This window comes from Abramis brama (assembly GCF_963993115.1).
Source record: "Abramis brama genome assembly, chromosome: 4".
Taxonomy (NCBI): domain Eukaryota; kingdom Metazoa; phylum Chordata; class Actinopteri; order Cypriniformes; family Leuciscidae; genus Abramis; species Abramis brama.
This window is the reverse complement of record NC_139966.1, coordinates 18,376,838-18,397,772: the sequence shown is the minus strand read 5'-3', so window position 1 is coordinate 18,397,772 and position 20,935 is coordinate 18,376,838. Positions and strand designations below refer to the sequence as shown.

Below are 20,935 nucleotides of genomic sequence, written 5' to 3'. Positions count from 1 at the left end.
GATGTTGACACACACCAGGAAATTCTCCAGTACAACGTAGATCAGTCCCTGTCCCTGTACTGAAAAATCTGTCACCTTTTTCAGTCCTTCTGAGTTTGCAGGTATGTGTAATAGCGAAGGGACCCAGAGGTAGTTTCCCTCTAATTTCCCACCTTTATTATCTTCTTTTGTGAAGTTTTCATGTTTGCCTCACGCAAAACTTCACTCATCCTCACTGCAGATTTTGACACTTGCTCCACAGTCACCATTTCTTTCACACTTTGCTTGAAAAAAAAATTGTTGATGGGTTTTATACTAATATAGGCTAATCATTAGGAGTATTATAATACGTTTTCAAAAACAAACCAGGTAAAATTACTGTTTAACAGTAAAAATAATATATCTAAAATTAAGACTGACACATTTTTGTAATTGTATTTTTAATATACAGTAGAAAACAGTATACAATTATTCTAAATGTACTCACATTATTAATGTGTTTCTACTAAGGGTGACATATCCTCCATCAGAAAACATCATTTTCCTCCCCAGTTTTGTCTCTAGATGAAGGAAGGAGGACCTTCATCGCTACATTTCGTTCTTCACTTAGTGGGAGTGGGCCAATTGTAAAAATAAAATAAAAATAAACTTGTGATCAACCATTAGGCAATATTTGCCATGCTTTTTATTGATTTTGTAATTTATGATGAAGTATTCAAAGAGTGAGTTTTTCCAGGTTTGATAACACATTTTTCATAGGACTGTTTCCAGAACCTGGGAGAACACAAGGCCGGCTGTGCACAAAGGCTGATTCTAAAAAGTGGGGCAATTCCATCTTTACAAGTACAGTCTGGTGCTTCTGACTCAAGACACGGCCTGTAAGTATGTTTTCATATTTTCATATTTCGAGAATTTGCTACTGATGAGCAGTATAGAGGAGACATGGTTTTATCTTTACATATCTTTGTATCACCTGTCATTATTGCTTTGGGAGCTGATGTTCCAAATATGGTAAGGGCCGTGACATTTCCGTCACATGCTTAAGGTATTTGGGCCAATCACAACGCACTGGATCGCTGGCCAATCAGAGCACAGCTTGTCAGAACAGTGAGCTTTGTAAAAATTGACGTGTTTCAGAAAGGCGGTGCTCGAGAAGCAACAATAAACTACAGTATGTGTAAAATAATTACTTTTTTTAACCTTAAACCACGTAAACACATTGCATTAAACCAAATACACAAAATAATGTTCTTTTTAGAACTGTCATATGACTCCTTGAAAATATGTTATAATACAACTTTAGACATTTCTAATGATTTATATGAAAATTAAGTGGTATTTTCAAGTGCCCAACCAAAGTGGATTGACATTAGATACTGATTAGAGATATTTGGCTGTACAAACAAAATTGACTTAAAGTTATAAGCAAGAGGTTGCCATTTTAGGCAAATAAAATATTTGTCTGAAAACATTTATTGTTAAGGTTTGTATTATTTGTGCCCTGTATGGAACATTATGCCTGTTTAAGAGACAAACTGCAACACTTCTGGTTTTCAGAGATGGTAAAACAGAGATGTTTTCTACTTGTGCTACAGTTGTGTGGGCTGCGCTTCAAAACTTTCAACCTCTGTAGCAGCAGTGCTATGTGTAAAAAAGTTAACGCACAGCCCTGATCTACTGCAAAAAATACTTTTCTTACTTAGTATTTTTGTCGTTTCCATTGACTTGAGAAGTAAAATGACATAAGAAACTCTATCTTGTTTTCTGATAAATAAAAAACTAAATTGAGTTTTGGCTTAAAACAAGCAAAATGATCTGCCAATGGGGTAAGATTTGAATTAAGATTTTTTCTTGATGTTAAAAAGTAACTTTTTTTTCTTACCACATTTGGCAGATAATTTTGCTTGTTTAAACTCACTTAATTTTTATTTCTTTTTCATTAGAAAACAAGATATAATTTCCTATGCCCTTCTACTCATCTAGTAAATGCTTCTTGATTTAAGAAGATTTAAGAAGATTTTTTTTAGATATTTGGACTGGAAACAAGACAAAGATACTAAGTAAGAAAAGTATATTTTGCAGTGTTCATATACATAATGGCATTCAATGAGCCTGTGTCCCTTCAGCACACTATATAACGCTACGTAAAGCCTTTTACTGTTGTACTTAATAGTTGTGATCTCACACGAAATGCATATAAGCCACTACTCATACTGAACTAAATTATTTTTATTGGGAATGGACTGTCAAATACACACTTATGTGTCAAAATGCCCGTCTTTGCGAGTATCCATGTAAAAAAAACCTGTTTATGTCTGAACGTAAACAGTTCAGACATAATGAGGAGATTTGAGCTAAGCTACCGGTATGTTTTAATGGTACAAAGACTTCTTTTAAGTCAAAAGATCAGGGTTGATTTGATTTGTCATGACCCCTTTAACTAGTCCATCACTGTTCTGATCTGGTCAATCTTCAGTATATGAGCTGTGTGTCATCTAAAGGTTTAATCTTCAGTCTTCCATCAAAGCTAATCGTTTTGTGGTCTGGATTCAAGCTACTATTGGTTATAGTTGACTGAACTCTGTGTTTGGACTCATTTATTAAATACATTGTTTATTAATGTATTTATTTTGATAAGATGTCATCATGTTTTATATATACTTATATATAGACTTTGCCCCAGGTGTATATATACACACACACTGTCGCTATAAAGTAGTGACTGTCATTATTTACAACTATGGGGAGAATATTAAGAAACTTGACTCAGTTACAACACAGTTCACATGTTGTTATGGCTGTGATTAAAATATATTTAATTACTCATTTTTTAAAATATTTTTCACACAGATACATTTAAAAGCATTTTCACATCGATAATCATACCACCCTGATGGAAATAACACAGCACAGTTCTCTTTTTCATATCCATTTGGTTCTGTAAAAATCCAGGACCTGCATCAACAGATCAGCATTAGATGTTCTTCAGACTGTGAGATATGATCATTTATTAGAGAATAATCAGTTCAGTTCAGTGATTTCTCACCCAGAGGTCAGTGTGCTGCCATCAACCCATGTCCATCTGCCCTCCACATCACCGTCAGTCAGACCCATCCAGACTCCAGTGCTTCCAGTCATCTTCTTAACAAGCTCCTAGTAGAACCAACAAGTAAACTACATTTAAAGGGTTAGTTCACCTAAATATGAAAAATGCTATCATCAGTTCCTCACACTCATGTTGTTCCAGCTCCATAAAACTTTCATTCATCTTCGGTACACAAATAAAGATATTTTTAATGAAATCTGAGAGATTTCTCTCCCTCCATTAACAGTCTATTCACCCAAAACTCTGACGCTTAAAGTTCATAAAGACTTTGTAAAAGAAATCCATATGAATTGAGCCGTTTAATCCAAGTATTCTGAAGAGACACGATCACCTTATATGATGAACAGTTCTCTTACGAGAGTTCTCTCGTACTGCGTTTGAAAAACGCTGCGGGAAAAGTCTCTTTTCACGAAACACTGAAGCAAAAATTATCCTTTAATTTTTCATATATGTAAAACGCGTTGCGGCAGCAGCAGACAGCTGAAGCAAGACGGCTTGTCTGCTCATTGGCTGCTCTGCGGCAACTGCATAAGCCTATCGAGCGCAGGCTGATGCAACATCAGACCAATGAGGGCGCTTCGCGCCCTCCTCGCCACTTCCCGCCGAGACGGGCGTGGCTTACCTCTATAAAAGGAGCTCGAGAAGGCTGACTCACTTGATTTTAATCTCTTCAGCGAAGCGCACGCATCGCTGGATCACGGAAGCAGCGTCGTCCGAAGCAAGCACTTCAGCGGGACGAGCCCTCGAAGCCGCTGGCCTACGCCGCCTTCTACAGCCGTACCTGCTGCGCTTTCCGACGCCCATATCCTTTATTGTGCTCTGTTTTGTGTGTGTGTGTGAGTGTTCTCGTAGCACTCACCCCCTAAAAGAGCGGCGTCTTTCTAAAGATGCCTAAATCCTGCGGCTCGTGCAGAGCCCCACTCGCCGGGGGAGACGACCACGTCATCTGTGTTTCCTGCCTCGGTGAGGGCCATGCAGCGCTCGCGCTCGCTGACGGCGGCTGCCCTCACTGCGAGTTTTTGCCTATGGTGGCTCTGAGGACCCGCCTGGCATCCTTCTCGAAGCCTGCATTCTCCGCCGCGATGCCGCGCCGTAAGAAGCGCCGCTCGCAGCGGGTCCCGGAACCCTCTCCACCCCGACCAAGCTCGCCGGTTCGCCCGCCAGCTTCACCGACCTCCCCCGAATCACTTCCTGATGCTCAGCGCCCGCAGCCCGCCGCCGCGTCATCAGAGGAAGTTGTTTCGGAGGCCGCGTCGGGGGAAAAGGATTCCTGTTCTCTCCTCGCTTCAGGCAGCGAGGATTGGGCGAGCTCTGAGGACCTCGCGCCTCCTGCCCGAAAGCCCTCAGTGAGAGCCAGCATCGAGACGGAGCTCATGCGAGTGCTCGCGTTGGCCGCGGCGAACCTCGGCCTCGAGTGGTCTGCACCGGAGCCCCCCTCTCGCACCCGGCTCGATGGTAGCTTCCTCCCAGGTGAGCGCAATTCTCCGTAATCTAAGCCCGCTCCTTTTCTTCCTGAGTTACATGAAGAAGTTGCGAAGGCCTGGAACGCGCCCTACTCTGCGCGTACACGCTCATCTGTGTCGCCTGCATTCTCCTCATTGGACAAGGCGAATGAACGAGGCTACCTCTCTCTGCCGCCGGTGGAACAGGCTATAGCGACCCATCTGTGCCCGCCCTCTGCTGGACGGCGAACTAAACCGGTGTTGCCTTCAAAAGCCTGCCGCATGACGTCGACGCTGCTCGCGCGAATATTCTCCGCCGCTGGGCAAGCCGCGTCAGCGCTACACACCATGGCTACATTGCAGATTTTCCAGGGTGATCTCCTCCGTAAATGGGACGAGGCTGGACCTGATGCTGTCTGCATTGCGGATTTGAGGAGTGCTTCGGACCTCACGCTCCGAGCCACCAAAGCTGCCGCACAAGCCATGGGACGCTGTATGGCTTCCGCCACTGTCGCTGAGAGGCACTTATGGCTGACGCTCACGGAGATGGCCGATTCCGAGCGCATCGCGTTTCTCGACGCCCCGCTGTCTTCCGCTGGCCTCTTTGGTTCTTCTCTCTCCGAGTTCGTAGAGAGATTTACCGAAGCCCAGAAAGCGTCTCAAGCCTTCAAGCACTTCCTTCCGAAGCGCTCTGGTTCCGCGGCGGGTCGAGACAAACGGACCCCGCGAACCGCACAGCCTCAGCCGCCGCCTTCGGCCCCCTCTTCGCAGCAGCCTCAACAGCGCAGCTCGAGACCCCGCTCTCGATCGAGCGCCCGGCGCCCCGCGCGCGCGCCGCGACCGAGGATTGTAGTGCAGCCAGAGGTCCCGAAGAAGTCCTAGCCCGCCTAGGAAAGCGCAGGTGTGTGAGTCCCGTTGCGGCCGGCCTCCAACCCAAGCGCCTCGCTGTCTCAGCCCCAAGCTTCGCGGCTGTCCCAGCGTTCTCTGCAAAGCGCAAGCCTGTACAAGTGCCCGCTTGCCTGCACTCAAAAGCCGTTTTTACGGCTACCCAGATATGTCTCGAAAAGAGTGTGTTTTCTGGTGTCCCGGCCACGGCCGATGGTGCTATAAGTGTAGTGTCGATGCCCACTCCTCTGTGCCCATCCATACACATAAGCACAGCCCTGCACCCAGGGCTCGCGCAAATAAAATCGTCTCAGGTCGATTGCGCCCCCCACATAGTAAAAGTGCCCACTACTCAGTGCCCACGAACACTATGTCTATCAGATCACAGGCTCTCTGTAAAAACGAGACCTGTGAGCGCGCGCGCTGCTTACACAAGCAGCGCGCCCCAAGCAGTAAATGTGCCCGCTCACAGCCCACATCTACTCGCACACATGAGTCCCACGGGGCTCGCGCAGCCCTCCCTCACTCAGCCAAACACTGTTGTAAGGTCGAGGGCGAGCGCTCCGCCCGCTGTATTAAGCGCGCCCCCCGCCTCAAATGCCGCAGGCATAACGCCTATGTTTGTGAGCCCCGTAGCACCTCTGTCGCACGGCGAACAGAGCGCGCTCTGTATCCGGCCCTTAGCCAACCATGCAGATGCATGGGCAGCGCTTCCAGGGGTTTCGGACTGGGTCTTAGGCATTATAAAGAGAGGCTTCTCGCTACAGTTTTATCGACGCCCTCCGCGCTTCACAGCGCGCGTCGAAACTTCGGTACCGCTGAATGTAGCACACCTACTTCGCGCCGAAATATCAAAACTGATAAGCAAAGGGGCGATAGAGCTTGTTCCCCGAGTTCAAAGCGAACAGGGAATATACAGCAGATACTTTCTAGTCCCCAAAAAGGACGGCGGTATCAGACCCATTCTGGATCTAAGACGACTGAACAGAGTATTAGTGAAACGCCGCTTCAAAATGCTCACAACCAGCAAAATTCTCGCGCATGTTCGCCGAGAAGACTGGTTCATGTCGATAGATCTGAAGGACGCGTATTTTCAAATACAGATAGCGTCACATCACAGGCGATTCTTGAGATTCGCCTTCGAGGGTCAGACATACCAGTATACAGTCCTGCCTTTCGGCTTGTCCCTGGCACCTCGTACTTTTACGAAATGCATGGACGCAGCGCTCGCTCCTCTCAGACTCAGAGGCATGCGAGTGCTGAACTATTTGGACGACTGGTTGATCCTAGCCCAATCACGATCTCAGCTCATAGAGCACAGAGCCATTTTACTCGATCACCTCGAGAATCTTGGTATCACGGTCAATTGGGCGAAGAGTTCACTGAACCCCAGCCAAACGATTCCGTTTCTGGGTATAGTTCTGGACTCACAGTCTATGACAGCACGGCTGTCGCCACAGCGCGTGCTGAACATTCAGCGTGCGGCGAAGTCCTTACGCCGCGGCGCTTTCACCCCGCTCAGAAAATTTCAAAGGATGCTGGGTCTCATGGCCTCAGCATCGTCAGTTCTCCGGCTGGGCTTGCTCCGCATGCGCCCGCTGCAGTTCTGGTTGAAAGCGCGGGTTCCGCGCAGAGCGTGGGTGTCCGGTCATTTACGCCTCAAGGTCGATCAGGACTGCGTCACAGCCCTGGTACCTTGGATGGCGAACGACTGGTACCAATCAGGTGTAAGCCTGGGGACTTCCTCGAGGGTGAAGATGGTGTCTACGGACGCATCCACCTCGGGATGGGGAGCGCTGCTCGACGGCAGACCGTCCTTCGGCCTATGGTCGGAACGGGAAAAGCTCCAACACATAAACTGCCTAGAAATGCTGGCAGTGCACAACGCGCTGACGCGTTTTTGTCCCCACATCAAGGACCAACACGTCTTAGTCCGTTCGGACAACATGGCAGTGGTGTCCTACATAAATCGCCAGGGCGGTCTGAATTCCAAACCCCTGTACAGGCTGGCGAAACGCCTCCTGCTATGGGCTCAGCACAACCTACGCTCGCTGAGAGCAGTACATGTGCCCGGGCTGCTAAATGTGGGCCCGGACAGACTGTCCAGGAACAACGTTCCTACGGGCGAATGGTCTCTACACCCACAAACAGTCCGGCTGTTGTGGGAGAGATTCGGCAAAGCGGAGGTGGACCTATTCGCGTCCCACGAAAACGCTCACTGCCCCGCATTCTTTTCAGAGACCGACAGCGCGCTGTCCCAAAGGTGGCCGCGCTGCCCGCTATACGCTTTTCCCCCCGTCTCCCTCCTGCCTCAGGTGTTGGAACGGGTCAGGAAAACGAAATGCCCAGTGCTGCTTGTAGCACCGTTCTGGAAGAACCAGGCATGGTTCCCAGTTCTGATGCAGATAGCAGACATTGCTCCATGGCCAGTGCCGTTGAGGAGAGATCTCCTCTCGCAGGCCAGGGGCTCGATTTGGCACCCACACCCGGAGCTATGGTCCCTTCATGTGTGGGCGCTCAACGGATACCCGTTGGTCTCGCAGAGGGAGTCATGAATACCATCACGGAGGCTAGAGCGCCGTCGACCAGGCGACTCTACGCTTCAAAGTGGTCGGTTTTCTCCGGCTGGTGTACAGCTCGGAGCCTTTCACCCCTCGAATGTGAGGTAACGGAGGTTCTCTCCTTCCTACAAGAGCTGTTGGATAAGGGCAGATCCCCTTCCACGCTCAAAGTGTATGTGGCGGCTATTTCAGCGTTCTCAGGTTCAACGCTGGGTCAGTCACTAGGAAGGAATGATTTAGTCATCCGCTTCCTCAGGGGAGCTAGGAGACTGAATCCACCCAGGCCTCCGTCAGTCCCTATGTGGGACCTTTCTACGGTCCTGGCGGCCATGAAAGGTGCCCCTTTCGAGCCTATCCAGTCAATCAGCCTCAAACATTTGTCTTTCAAAACAGTGTTTTTGATGGCTCTCGCTTCAGTGAAGCGCATAGGCGATCTGCACGCGCTCTCCGTGAGCCCGACGTGCTTGGAGTTTGGTCCTGATGACTCTAAAGTCATACTCAAACCTAAGCACGGCTATGTGCCGAAATCCCTCAACACGCCTTTTCGGGCTCAGGTCATTTCCCTGGCTGCCCTGCCGGCGTCGAGTGAGGAAGGGGACTCGAGTTTTCTTTGCCCTGTTAGGGCTTTAAGAGCTTATATGTCCCGCTCTGCTGCCTTTAGACAGACAGAGCAGCTCTTTGTCTCGTTCAGCGGACGTTCCATAGGAACGGCTGTTTCGAAACAAAGCCTATCCAGATGGATAGTTGACGCAATAGCGCTGGCTTATACTGCCAAGGGCATTCAATGCCCGTTGGGAGTCAGAGCGCACTCTACGAGAGGCGTTGCCTCCTCGTGGGCTTGGTCCAGCGGGATTTCCTTACAGGATATATGTACGGCGGCAGGCTGGGCCTCTCCGTCTACATTTATCAGGTTTTATAACCTAGAGGTTCCCGCCTTACAGGCTAAGCTTTTGTCGGTGTAATACTATGCCGACTATGCTGGGCTGAACTGTGTAAGACCCACGTTTTCCCACATTAGTGCAGGCTCCCTACCCTGGCTATGTGATGTCATATTCGCGTCTGTGGACATGTCTATATAAGGACGGAGGAATCCCCTCCTGTCTTTAGACTCTCCCTGTGAGGTCATGTTAAGCCTGCAGACGCTACAGTATAGGGAATTAAGGCTTCCCCCCCCTTATTCCCCGACTCTGTGTGAGTCTATCTGGTGATTATGCACTGTATGCCTGAAATGGCTTCCGGTGATCAGTGTTTTTATCCCAGCACGCACGGCGTTTTGCAAGGGGTTCCCGCAGCGTTTTTCAAACGCAGTACGAGAGAACTCTCGTAAGAGAACGTACTCGGTTACTAACGTAACCTCGGTTCTCTCTAGAAGAGGGAACGAGTACTGCGTTCCCTTGCCGTGCGTTTGGTTCACTCTGGTTCGCTTCGGCGATCAAAATCAAGTGAGTCAGCCTTCTCGAGCTCCTTTTATAGAGGTAAGCCACGCCCGTCTCGGCGGGAAGTGGCGAGGAGGGCGCGAAGCGCCCTCATTGGTCTGATGTTGCATCAGCCTGCGCTCGATAGGCTTATGCAGTTGCCGCAGAGCAGCCAATGAGCAGACAAGCCGTCTTGCTTCAGCTGTCTGCTGCTGCCGCAACGCGTTTTACATATATGAAAAATTAAAGGATAATTTTTGCTTCAGTGTTTCGTGAAAAGAGACTTTTCCCGCAGCGTTTTTCAAACGCAGTACTCGTTCCCTCTTCTAGAGAGAACCGAGGTTACGTTAGTAACCGAGTACGATTTAATGTAGCTTTTATCAGCGAACAAACATAGAGCAATTTTGTTCTCATGCATCAAGCAAGAACGGTTGATCTCTACTTATGTTCGATGAGGATTTTGAACCGTCAAGAGTTTTGGGTGAATACACTTTCAATGGAGGGACAGAAAGCTTTCAGATTCCATTAAAAATATCTTTCATTTGTGTTCTGAGGAAGAACAAAGTCTTATGGGTTTGAAAAGAGAGGAGGTTGAGGAATTGATGACAGAGTTATCATTTTTGGGTGAATTAACTCTTTAACGTCTGTGTTTCTGAGTGTTCATACTGTAAGAGTGCAGCACAACCTTCGGTGGTCAATCTATGTTTCACTCACTTCTTTCTCTCTGTTGTTTACGATGATCAGATCAGCTCCTCTCTCTGTACAGTATCTTCTGCTCTCAGACCAGCTCTTCTCCTCAGAAGACATATAGTAAAAACTGGATTGATAAATACATCCATCTGTAAACAGAACCAGATCATCCACTAGCACTTTTACCACTGGTACTGAATTATGGAAACACTATAGTTTAACATTACCCATTTCACTGAGCATCTTCCACAGTTCATTTCTCTCCTGATTAAACTGGTCTCTTTCATTAGTCTGGTAATTGTTCTTGGTTACTCCATCACTTTCATTTGTCAAGGTTATGTCCTTGTTTAGTAGCTGGTCTCTCTCTTCTGTGAGGTTGGTAATCATGTTTAGTAGCTGGTCTCTCTCCTCTGTGAGGTTGGTAATCATGTTTAGTAACTGTTGTCTCTCTTCTGTGTAGTTTGTGCTCTTGGTATGGATGTGGACACACAGCACTATGACTGCAGTCAGCAGAAGAACACACAGAAGCACCAAACACACTGGAGCTGCTCTGGAGCTTCTGGTCTTCACACAATCACTTCCTGAAAATAAAGTAAAGAAAATAATGATAAAGGTTTTATTAATTTCCTAATGGTGTGTTGTATTTGTACCTGTATGGTTTCTCTGAGTGCCTCTGTCCAGATCTTGTGTTCCACCAGTGTTTATATTGCCATAAACAGGCTGAGACATTTTTGTTCGCTTGGTCATGGAAATGATGGAAACTATGTGTATTTCTGTAGTCCTCTGCTATTTGTGACTCTAAATTTAGTAAATGAGGCCAATAAGTGGCAAAGTACAAGAGCATGTGACTTCCTGTCTGATAATACCAATGAATTTGCGTAACAAAAAGCTCTTGCTAAAAGGCACCGTTGTGGTAGTGTGGTTAGATGTAGTAGCCGGGTTCAAGTTAACACATTTTCAGTGTGACTCTTATTCAGTTGCATTGTTTAACAGCTCACTGGAGAAGTTGATCAACTTGAATTTCAGATTGTTCTTCACACAAACATATCATATGACTACAGAAGACATGGAATAAACCCCCGGGTCATATTTGATGATACTTTTAATAGCGCTTTAAAAGCGTTTTCTTTTAAGCTTTTTTTTTTAATCTCAAGAAATCTTCAAAACATTTTAATTTGTGTACCAGAGAACCTACAGTGTAAATTATTTCCAGGATTTTACAAGATGTAACTAATATTTCACAGTAAATTACATTATTATCACACAGGCTTTAACTGTGATATTTGAAAATACCATATTCAGAATTGTACTGTGAAAATAATGCAGGAAACTACTGTAAATTCAATCTTTTGTGAACACTGTGTCATTGAGCTCTCTCGTCTCCTCTGTGGTCTCATCTGATGGATTCAGCGGTAAGTGGTAAAATGTCAAAATTTGCTCAATTAAACAATATGATAGTGCATGGTTAAAAGTATTAACCAAATAGCGTTAGTTGTAGGTTATGTTGTTAGCAGTTAACGTACTCGCGTAGGTTTGATCATGCAAATTTAAAGATGTTGGTTTTAGTGTTAATTATAATGTATTAAGTTAGTAGCAAACTGTGAGACATTAGAAACACCGTCGGAAATTTCTTTGGATACTCATTTAGAAAACATTGGTCATTATGTGTTAACTATAGCTTTTCTTAGTGCTAAAAACGTTAGCATTTTTCTGTGGTGAGCACTGGGAAATAAAGTTGTAAGGTAAGCTGTGGCCTTAAATGTGCTGTATGTAATTGTTCACTCTACTAAAGCATAAAAATACCACAGTATGTTTGCAGATATTTAGGAAACCCCTTACAAAAAATAACTGCAGTACAATGAAGTACAACTGCAGTAAAACTGCAGTTCAAAGCAGTATAATTGCAGTACAATGAAGTACACCTGTAGATTTGCAGTATAACGAAGTATAGATACAGTATAACTGCAGTACATTGAAGTTCAACAGCAGTAAAACTGCAGTACAAAAAGTACAACTTCATTATAGTGAAGTATAACTGCAGTACAACTGTAGATCTGCAGTATAATTAAGTATTTAAACAATAACACTGATGCACTGATATGCATGTGAAGACTTTAAATGCAAAAACCTCATCTGATTTTTTTTTTTTTTTAAATGAGCTTTTTTTAATCGGGCTCCTATGTTTAGGTTTAGTAATTTCACTTTGATGGCAATGAGGTAATTTTAGTTGCCATTGAAGTGAAATTATTGAACCTAAATAAAGGAGCTTTATAATAATAATAATAATAATAAAGCTTATTTAAATAAATAAAAAAACTTCAGATTGACTTGCATCTGAAGTCTTCATAGGTCTACCGTTTGTATCTGTACTGCAGTTATGCTGTATTGTGTGACGAACTTTTTCACCCGCATATATTGCCCGCACGTGACCAGATCTTCTTCCTTCGCGCGAACGCGCAGCGGTCGTTGTCCTGACAACGAGTCTCGAGATCAGCTGATGCTCGTTACGGGTTACGGGTCAGTCAGTGTATTTTCCCGTAGTGTCTGCTCCATAAAATACGGTTTGGTTGATTATTCACTGACGACATCATTCATATACGTTCATATTCGTGAACTCTCACAATTAAAACACAAAGACATGACAGAAATACAACCCGTGGCCGTGGTCATTCACAAGTGGGACGGAAGAGAAGCGTTTTCTGGAAGAAAAGAAGATCAATAAGCGAGGTTGGCCTTGTCAAGTCATTCAGTTTAGCGGTGAGTATAACGTATAATGCCCTCAAATCTGTTTATTTTAATTTTAGAGATATGTAAAAAGACTTTAAGTAACGTTAGGCTATATGTTATTCAAACCGGTGTGAGCAAGAGGAAACGCGCTTACTGTAGTTTTACTGCTACACTGTTTACTTTTTAGAGGTGCGTCACAACAGATTGTGCTCTGTTTGCAGCATTATTTTCATTTTTTATCACTGTACACAAAATTCAGTTTATTAATGATAATTGTACTTATCTTTGTTTTATGTTAAAATGGTATCACTTTACAATAAGAACTAACCATGAGTAATACATTTGTTACAGTATTTGTAAATCTGTGTTAAGGTTAATAAAAATACAGCTGTTCATGTTAGTTCACAGTGCATTAACTAATGTTTACAAGGGTTTAATAAAACATCAGTAAATGTTGAAATTAACATTAACAAAGATTAATATACGTGCAGTTCATTATTAGTTCATGTTAACTAATGTAGTTAACTAACGAACCTTATTGTAAAGTGTTAACTTACCGTTAATTTTTTTTTTGGAATATCGGACATTACTGGATATACATAAAAAATACAAGCAATTATGTTCAATAGTTAATTGACATTAATGTGCAGAAAATGATTTTTTATTTTTTTTATTTTTTAGAAATACTTTTTATTGTGTGATTGCTATTTTCAGGAAAATGCTCTGGTAACAACTAAAAACAGAAGATTAAAAATGTAGGCTAATCCAACAGAAGATAATGGCTGGGGTGAAACAGATGCACTCACAGTATTTAAAATGATTGCGTCTTTCTGCTTTTCTTCAGAAATGCGTGTTATTGTGCAAGTTGTGTAGACTGTCAATGGAGTGACAGAAAGATCTCAGATTTCATCAAAAAGATTAAATGAACGTCTTGGATTGGAACGACATGAGGGTGAGTAATTAATGGGTTTTTGGGTGAACTAACTACTTTAACTACTTTTACTTGGAGTGTTCAAAGCCATTATTAATGCTGACCAATTATGTTAAATAGTTTGACATTAATGTGCAGAAATTTTTTTTTTTTTTTAGAAATACTTTTTATTGTGTGATTGCTGTTTTCAGGAAAAAGCTCTGGTAACAACTAAAAACAGAAGACCAAAAATGTAATCCAACAGAAAATAATGGCTGCGGTTAAACAAAGATGCACTCAAATAATGGTAAGCTACATTCTTTATTATACCTTAAACTATTATCTTTATAGTTTAGAATACATAATGACTGAAATTGTACTTCAGGAACCAAGGGAATGCTGGAGGAATCAAGTGTACGAAGTCCTCCGTTTCCTCAGCCATTAAAGAATTCAGACGTGAAGAGATTGAGGATTTAAAAAATGAAATCAAAGAGCTAAAAGAAGATTTACAATATTAGCGCAGATTCAGGATAAAAACCGAGAGAGAGCTGAAGGAGTGGAAAGGTAATGAAATCTAGTTCTCCAGAGACCCCAGGCAACAAAATATAGCCTAATTTTACTCAGTTTATTAATGTTTTTACTCCACATTTGTGCAGTTTTTGGAGGATTTATTATATATTTAAAAATTTATATAAATAAACAAATATTGTTTTTTATACAAAAAACAGCCTTTTATGTAAAATTCACTTAAAAGACCCACATTTCTAACTTTCATTCATGGGGATAACATGGATAATTTGACATGGTTAAGTGTATCATTTTTTTGAAATCTGTTTTAAAAGTAAAAAAGTATTGCAGAGCTCCACTATTTGCTATATCAGTACAAAAAATGCTAACCTTTGACAAAGTAATTTTATTGTTATAATTGTGATCTTATAATATGTAGATATGAATCCAACTGGAAAAACTTGTGAAAAGATTATTTCAGTTAGTCAAATAGTTGAGCTCTGCAGCGATCTACTGGTTAAAGTGATCATTTTTAACTTTTAAAACAGCATTTTCCACAAGATGGGCAAAAATCTTACACTAAACCATGAATGAAAATTAGAAGTGTGGGTCTTTTATAAAGTGAATTTTACATAAAAAGCTGTTTTTGTATAAAAAAAATATTTGTTTATTCACATAAATTAAAAAAAAAATGCACTGGTAACATGTAAAAACAGAAGATAATGGCTGCGGGGAAACAGATGCACTCCCAGCATTTAAAAATGATTGTGTCTTTCAGCTTTTTTCCAGAAATGCATGTTATTGGGCAAATTGTGTAGACTGTCAATGGAGTGACAGAAAGATCTCTGATTTCATCAAAAAGGTCTTCAGTTGTGTTCCGAAGATGAACGAAAGTCTTACGGGGTTGGAACAACACGAGGGTGAGTAATTTAACTTCTTTTACCTGGAGTGTTCAAACTTCAAAGTTATTATTAATGCTGAACAGTAAACCATAAAAAAATAACTGTAAATAGTATGAATACTTTCCACAAACACTTGCTGACACCAAGTTAAATTTAAGAGATTAACTTGCAGATTCATTTTAGGCATAATATATGCATGTGGTGAAGAGTGTAACTGAAAGAGTTTCTCTGATTCTGTTTGTTTGTTTTTCCAGACTACATCCAAAATATTGTTTCCACATCTGAGATGAAGGCAGTTAAAAGAACCAAGTGGAATAATGAGGATAAGCTCTTCAAAAAACCGCAACCTCTCTGAATAATGTGGGGGAAGATATGCATGATTTATAAATAAACACTTTAAATACATTGTCTAACTCCCAGCCTGTTATTTGAAGTTATATTAAAAAAAAAGTAAAATCACATTTGTTGCATTGCAGTTGTTTTGTACCTTAATTCATTATATTGCAGATGTGTAAAAATAAACTTATCCTGGTTGTATTTCAATGGTATTGTACAGCATTTTATTACTATTGCATTTCGGTAGTATTGTAGGCTAATTGTACTTTAGTTGAATTATGTATTGCAGTACTACCACAGTTATATTGCAGTATTATTGCGGTAATACCACAGTTATATTGCAGTTTTATTGCGGTAATACCACAGTTATATTGCAGTTTTATTGCGGTAATACCACAGTTATATTGCAGTTTTATTGCAGTACTACCACAGTTATATTGCAGTATTATTGCGGTAATACCACAGTTATATTGCAGTATTATTGCAGTACTACCACAGTTATATTGCAGCATAATTGTAGCACTACTACTGAGTAAAACTGCAGTTGTACTCCAGCTATACTGCAATACTGCAGTTTTTTCGTGGTCCAAAAAACTGCATTTTCTATATGTAACAAAAACTGCAGTATTACTTCTAAAAAACTGCAGTAATTTTTTGTAAGGGGCATGTTGAGTTCACATTCTCGTTTCTCTGAAAAACACTTCTACAGCCAGTTATTTTACTAATGTTTTTTAACCCGTTCTCTCTGTTTTTTGTTCTGGTCTGTGTGATCTCGCCCACTGCCGGTTCACCTTAATAGTATTTCGACACCCTGGGATGCCAGTTGGCAGGAAACACAGCGTACTGGAAATGAACAAACAATCTGGTTCAGAGATTGTAGATTCTACCCGACCTAAACCCCATCTAAAAATCTCAATGAATGAGAGCATAATAAAACGCAGATAAATCAAGTCATCAAGTTACAGTGTGTAAGTGTCCTCAGCCTTCATTGTCAATTGTGCCCGTTTCTATTGTGTGTTCTCAAACTGGCAACCCACATGAGCGTCGAGTCTGAGGAGGAGGGGCCGCGGGAAACAACGATCTCCAATATTTTGAATTTGGACTGCAGTACCTATTTCGACAGCTAGCTGTCATCCTTACAGACTGTACCTTTAATGTAGGCATTATGACAGTTCACAAGTTCGTTTGCCCATATAATCTTTAAGCTAATAAGGTTAAGCGTATCTGGGTGAACTCGAGCTTAGCTCAACTAAGTTTTCTCAGTGTGTTCCGCACCGTCAGCTGAAATTGGTCCTCCTCTGCTTTTTTCGGCTGATTCGACATGTTGAATCGGCGTCTGGCCGTCGGTGAGAGAGAGAACTCTAATTGGCTGTTCATCTTAGTGAATGAGTCAGTGCACGAGAATAATAGCAAAACAGCGAGCAAAGAAGAAAAACAGTACAGATAGAAGGCTGTTCTAATGTTACGTCATCTTACCTGAGTGTTCCTTGGCGAATATTTCAATATTAACATGAGCGGAGTGGAATAAATTAAGTGTTTAACAGGATTGATATTCAAAACGGTAAGCACGCACTGCTTTGTGCATTGGCATTAACTGTTACTTCACAGTTAAAAACAGTAATTCTACAGGAGCACACTGCTAAATCACAGTAATCTGATGGCATTAACTAACTTCACAGTTAAATACAGTAATTCTACAGAAGAATACTGCTAAATCACAGTAATCTGATGGCATTAACTAACTTCACAGTTAAAAACAGTAATTCTACAGGAGAATACTGCTTATTCACAGTAATCCGATGGCATTAACTGTATCTTCACAGTTAAATACAGTAATTCTACAGGATCACACTGCTAAAACACAGTAATCCGATGGCACAGTTAAAAACAGTAATTCTACAGGAGAATACTGCTATATCACAGTAATCTGATGGCATTAACTGTTACTTCACAGTAAAATACAGTAATTCTACAGAAGAATACTGCTAAGTCACAGAAATCTGATGGCATTAACTGTATCTTCAGTTAAATACAGTAATTCTACAGGATCACAGTGCTATATCACACTAATGAAACTTGTCCATGCTTTCATCACCAGCAGGGTGGATTATTGTAATGGACTCCTCACTGGCCTTCCCAAAAAGACCATATGACAGTTGCAGCTCATACAGAACGCTGAGCAGAACCAGAAAATATGTCCTCACACCAGTCCTCAGGTCTTTACACTGGCTCCCAGTTACATTTAGGATTGATTTTAAAGTATTATTACTGGTATATAAATCATTCAATGGCCTAGGACCTCCATATATTGCAGATATGCTCACTGTATATAAACCCAACAGATCACTCAGATCACTAGGATCATATCAGCTAGAAATACCAAGGGTTCACTCTAAGCATGGCGAGTCCGCTTTTAGCTATTATGCCAGCCGCAGCTGGAACCAGCTCCCAGAGGAGATCAGACGTGCTCCTACTGTAGTCACATTCACATTCGCGCTTGTCTGAAGTTTAAAATCATTGGTTACCCGTAAGCCAATCACATAATGTTTGGTTATGGCGTGTGTTATGCGCATGCTCAGCCGCATCTAACTTCCACTGTAAACACATGTATGATGCGAAAACAAAACCATCGAGCGAAATACCGGAGTGAACATGGCTGTGAACGACTTTTGCAGATTATGTGAAGTCAATCTACGCATCCACGGTACAATCAGTGTCTACGTCGTCACGGCTCTCAGCCCGCCCTCTATTTGTTGATTGGCCGGCTGTTTTCAGGCCGGAGGTAAACTGGGAGATAGGTCGCTATCTCAGACTGAGTACAGAAGCGAACTGAAATTGAGCGGAAGTACGAAGTCTGACGTAGTCAGACTATCTGGAACCAGCTTCCAGAAGAGATCAGACTTGCTCCTACAGTGGTCACTTTCAAATCCAGACTCAAAACACATCTGTTTAGCTATGCATTTACTGAATGAGCACTGTGCCGCTGTTCGTCCGACTGTTTGTACTGTACTGTATTTTATTTTATTTTTCTAAACTGTTTTAATTATTCTTATTTCTTTTTATTATTTTAATTTCTTCTTTGTAAAGCACTTTGAATTGCCATTGTGTATGAAATGTGCTATATAAATAAACTTAACTTGCCTTGCCTAATACGATGAAAATCGATAAAAATGATACAGTAACTTCCTGCGAAACCAGTTCAACTAGTAGCCAGTAATTTACTGTAAATGTACGGCCAAATAATTTACAGTGTGAGGATTGTGACTAACAGCACTAAAGTCAAGGCTAAGATCACTTGTTATGATCTGTGTTTTCTCTGTTTCTTCACTAACACAAAGATAGAGCAGCATTCTCATAAAATTTATTATGAAGGCATCAGGTCTTCCGTAAAACCGTCATGATAACACTAAACTAATGCTGGATGTTTCTGTGCAGTTTTTCTGACACTCAAATACACCTGACCTCATCTGAGGTTTGCTTCATCAATAAAGGGCAAACAATAGACTGACGCTGTGCTTCAGTTGTGTTCAAGGTTATCAGTGTACAGTTCAGTTCATAAAATAATTTCAGATATCAGATTTATGGCCATCCAAACTAAAACACACAAACTGAGTAAACATGTTGCTCTGTTTTTAAATACAAACGGTTAGTAATTAAATCCAGTAATAGCATCAGAAGAACAAAAAAGTAGAACCAAACACACTGTAGCTGCTATTGAGCTTCTGATCTTCACACAATCACTTCCTGAACACCACAGTTATGACATTAGATGACTGAATATGTGCAGACACTGACTACGTTTACAAGCTGATAAAATTTGGGTTATGGTCGGGTTAAGGTCACTATTTGGGTTTCTGAAACATTCGGAATTACCCGTTTACATGCGTGAGCAGAGAGAGTTACTCCTGTATACATGGAATTTGTAATCAATGGGCAATATCCCGATGTAAACGGCGACGCACGGTTAGCGTCTGGACGTACGGACAACCGTAGATACAGATACACGTTTACATGACCAAATATTCGGGTTAGAAAAGGGGTACCCCAGGTATAATGTCCGGGTTTTTAAAAAACGGGATATGAGCATATCCGGGATTTTGCCGGTGTTTTAATGGCCGTGCGCGACCGGGTTATTGCTAATATCCTGGTTTTGAAGGGGTTATTGGCTGCATGTAAACGTAGTCAGTGACTACGTTTACATGCAGCCAATAACCCGTTCAAAACCGGGATATTAGCAATAACCCGGTTTTTAAAAACCTGGATATGACCCCTGGGGTACCCCTTCTCTAACCCGAATATTTGGTCATGTAAACGTGTATCTGCATATCCCCATCAAAAGGAACATTGATTTGTGTTCTGCGCATGTTCTTTTCGCAAGGAATCTTGGTCTTTTGAGGAGAGACGGCGCATACAAAAACCTGCGTGCAGTATACCGGAAGTAAACAAGAAGTAGAGGTAAACATGGCGAGACGCAGCACAGCACCACACTTTTGGAGCGAGGAGGAAAGCGCAAACAAAGGCGATCGCTATCTGCCCCGAACTATCCATTAACCGCGTGCTGCAGCTGTTGTTGTTGTCTTTGGATACAGGAAGAAGAATCGGAAATGACGCATATTGCGTCTTAAGGTTGTCCGTACGTCCAGACGCTAACCGTGCGTCGCAGTTTACATCGAGATATTGCCAATTGATTACAAATTCCATGTAAACAGGAGTAACTCTCTCTGCTCACGCATGTAAACGGGTTATTCTGAATGTTTCAGAAACCCAAATAGTGACCTTAACCCGACCATAACCCGGATATTGGCTGCATGTAAATGTAGTCTGTGATGTTTCTATGATCTTCACACAATCATTTCCTGAACACCACAGGTATGACATTAGATGACTGAATATGTGCAGACTGTGATGTTTCTATCAAAGTAATGAATGTGATTACCTGAACGCTGAAGTGGTTGATGTGTGTTTATCTCTGTCCTGAAGTCATGATCTCTCACTGCACTCTCATAGATTTCCACTGTCATCTCCAGTCTCTCTGTCGGCCTTCCCTCAGACTCAGTCCCGATCACATCATCATAAATACTATCAGACATTTCTTCTCTTTAACATTAATTGATTTTGTTCCTTGTTTTTTTTAGATGTAATCAGCACTCGTCTTCTTTTTAAAGCTAGTGGCACAAACTTGTGCTCAATGTGTGAAGAAAAAGAAAAGTGCCATCAGACCCTTAAAGTTGACATGAAGCAGAAGTTGTGATAGTCTTTTCTTCTCTTTTCTGATGTATATGTGAAACTCGGCCGTGACAGCCCAGCAAGCAATTTTGTGTTTAAAAGACATCTAATAGCCGTCCAAACACAGCCCTGACGTCTAGGCTAAAACAAGGCAAAATTTGGCAGTTCAAAGTGCTTTACAAAGGGAATTAAATTTTTCACAAAATAAAAGTTACTGGGTTGTCACTTTTCATTTTTTTGGGTTGGTAG

At 42.2% G+C, this 20,935-nt stretch overlaps 1 protein-coding gene and 1 long non-coding RNA gene across 3 annotated transcripts; one reads left to right on the top strand and one right to left on the bottom strand.

Moving 5' to 3' along the window:
* Window positions 1–2,774: 2,774 nt before the first annotated feature.
* LOC311081270 (uncharacterized protein) lies at window positions 2,775–20,619 on the bottom strand. Of its 2 annotated transcripts, none has more exons than XM_084111728.1 (5): window positions 20,397–20,619; window positions 10,306–10,659; window positions 10,103–10,227; window positions 3,026–3,132; window positions 2,775–2,934 (listed from the first exon to the last, which is right to left on the bottom strand). In XM_084111728.1, the coding sequence occupies exons 1-5, from the start codon at window positions 20,548–20,550 to the stop codon at window positions 2,799–2,801; spliced, it is 876 nt and encodes a 291-aa protein (XP_083967854.1). In that variant the 5' UTR covers window positions 20,551–20,619; the 3' UTR covers window positions 2,775–2,798. The 2 variants fall into 2 exon arrangements, with proteins under 2 accessions (XP_083967854.1, XP_083967855.1); XM_084111729.1 differs by lacking the exon at window positions 20,397–20,619 and adding an exon at window positions 10,729–10,842.
* LOC311081528 lies at window positions 12,573–15,609 on the top strand. The gene is made up of 6 exons (XR_014605910.1): window positions 12,573–12,835; window positions 13,650–13,757; window positions 13,928–14,022; window positions 14,101–14,279; window positions 15,012–15,142; window positions 15,379–15,609. It is a non-coding gene; the product is annotated as an uncharacterized lncRNA (long non-coding RNA).
* Window positions 20,620–20,935: the final 316 nt, after the last annotated feature.

What these genes read in the sequence shown, in the direction of transcription:
- LOC311081270 (XM_084111728.1), bottom strand. Translation starts at nt 20,550, where the DNA reads ATGTCTGATAGTATTTATGATGATGTGATCGGGACTGAGTCTGAGGGA. An exon ending in TAAACAACAGAGAGAAAGAA is followed by an intron (nt 3,133 to 10,102) that starts GTGAGTGAAACA and finishes TGGTTCTACTAG; the next exon opens with GAGCTTGTTAAGAAGATGAC. An exon ending in GGCAGCACACTGACCTCTGG is followed by an intron (nt 2,935 to 3,025) that starts GTGAGAAATCAC and finishes CTGTTGATGCAG; the next exon opens with GTCCTGGATTTTTACAGAAC.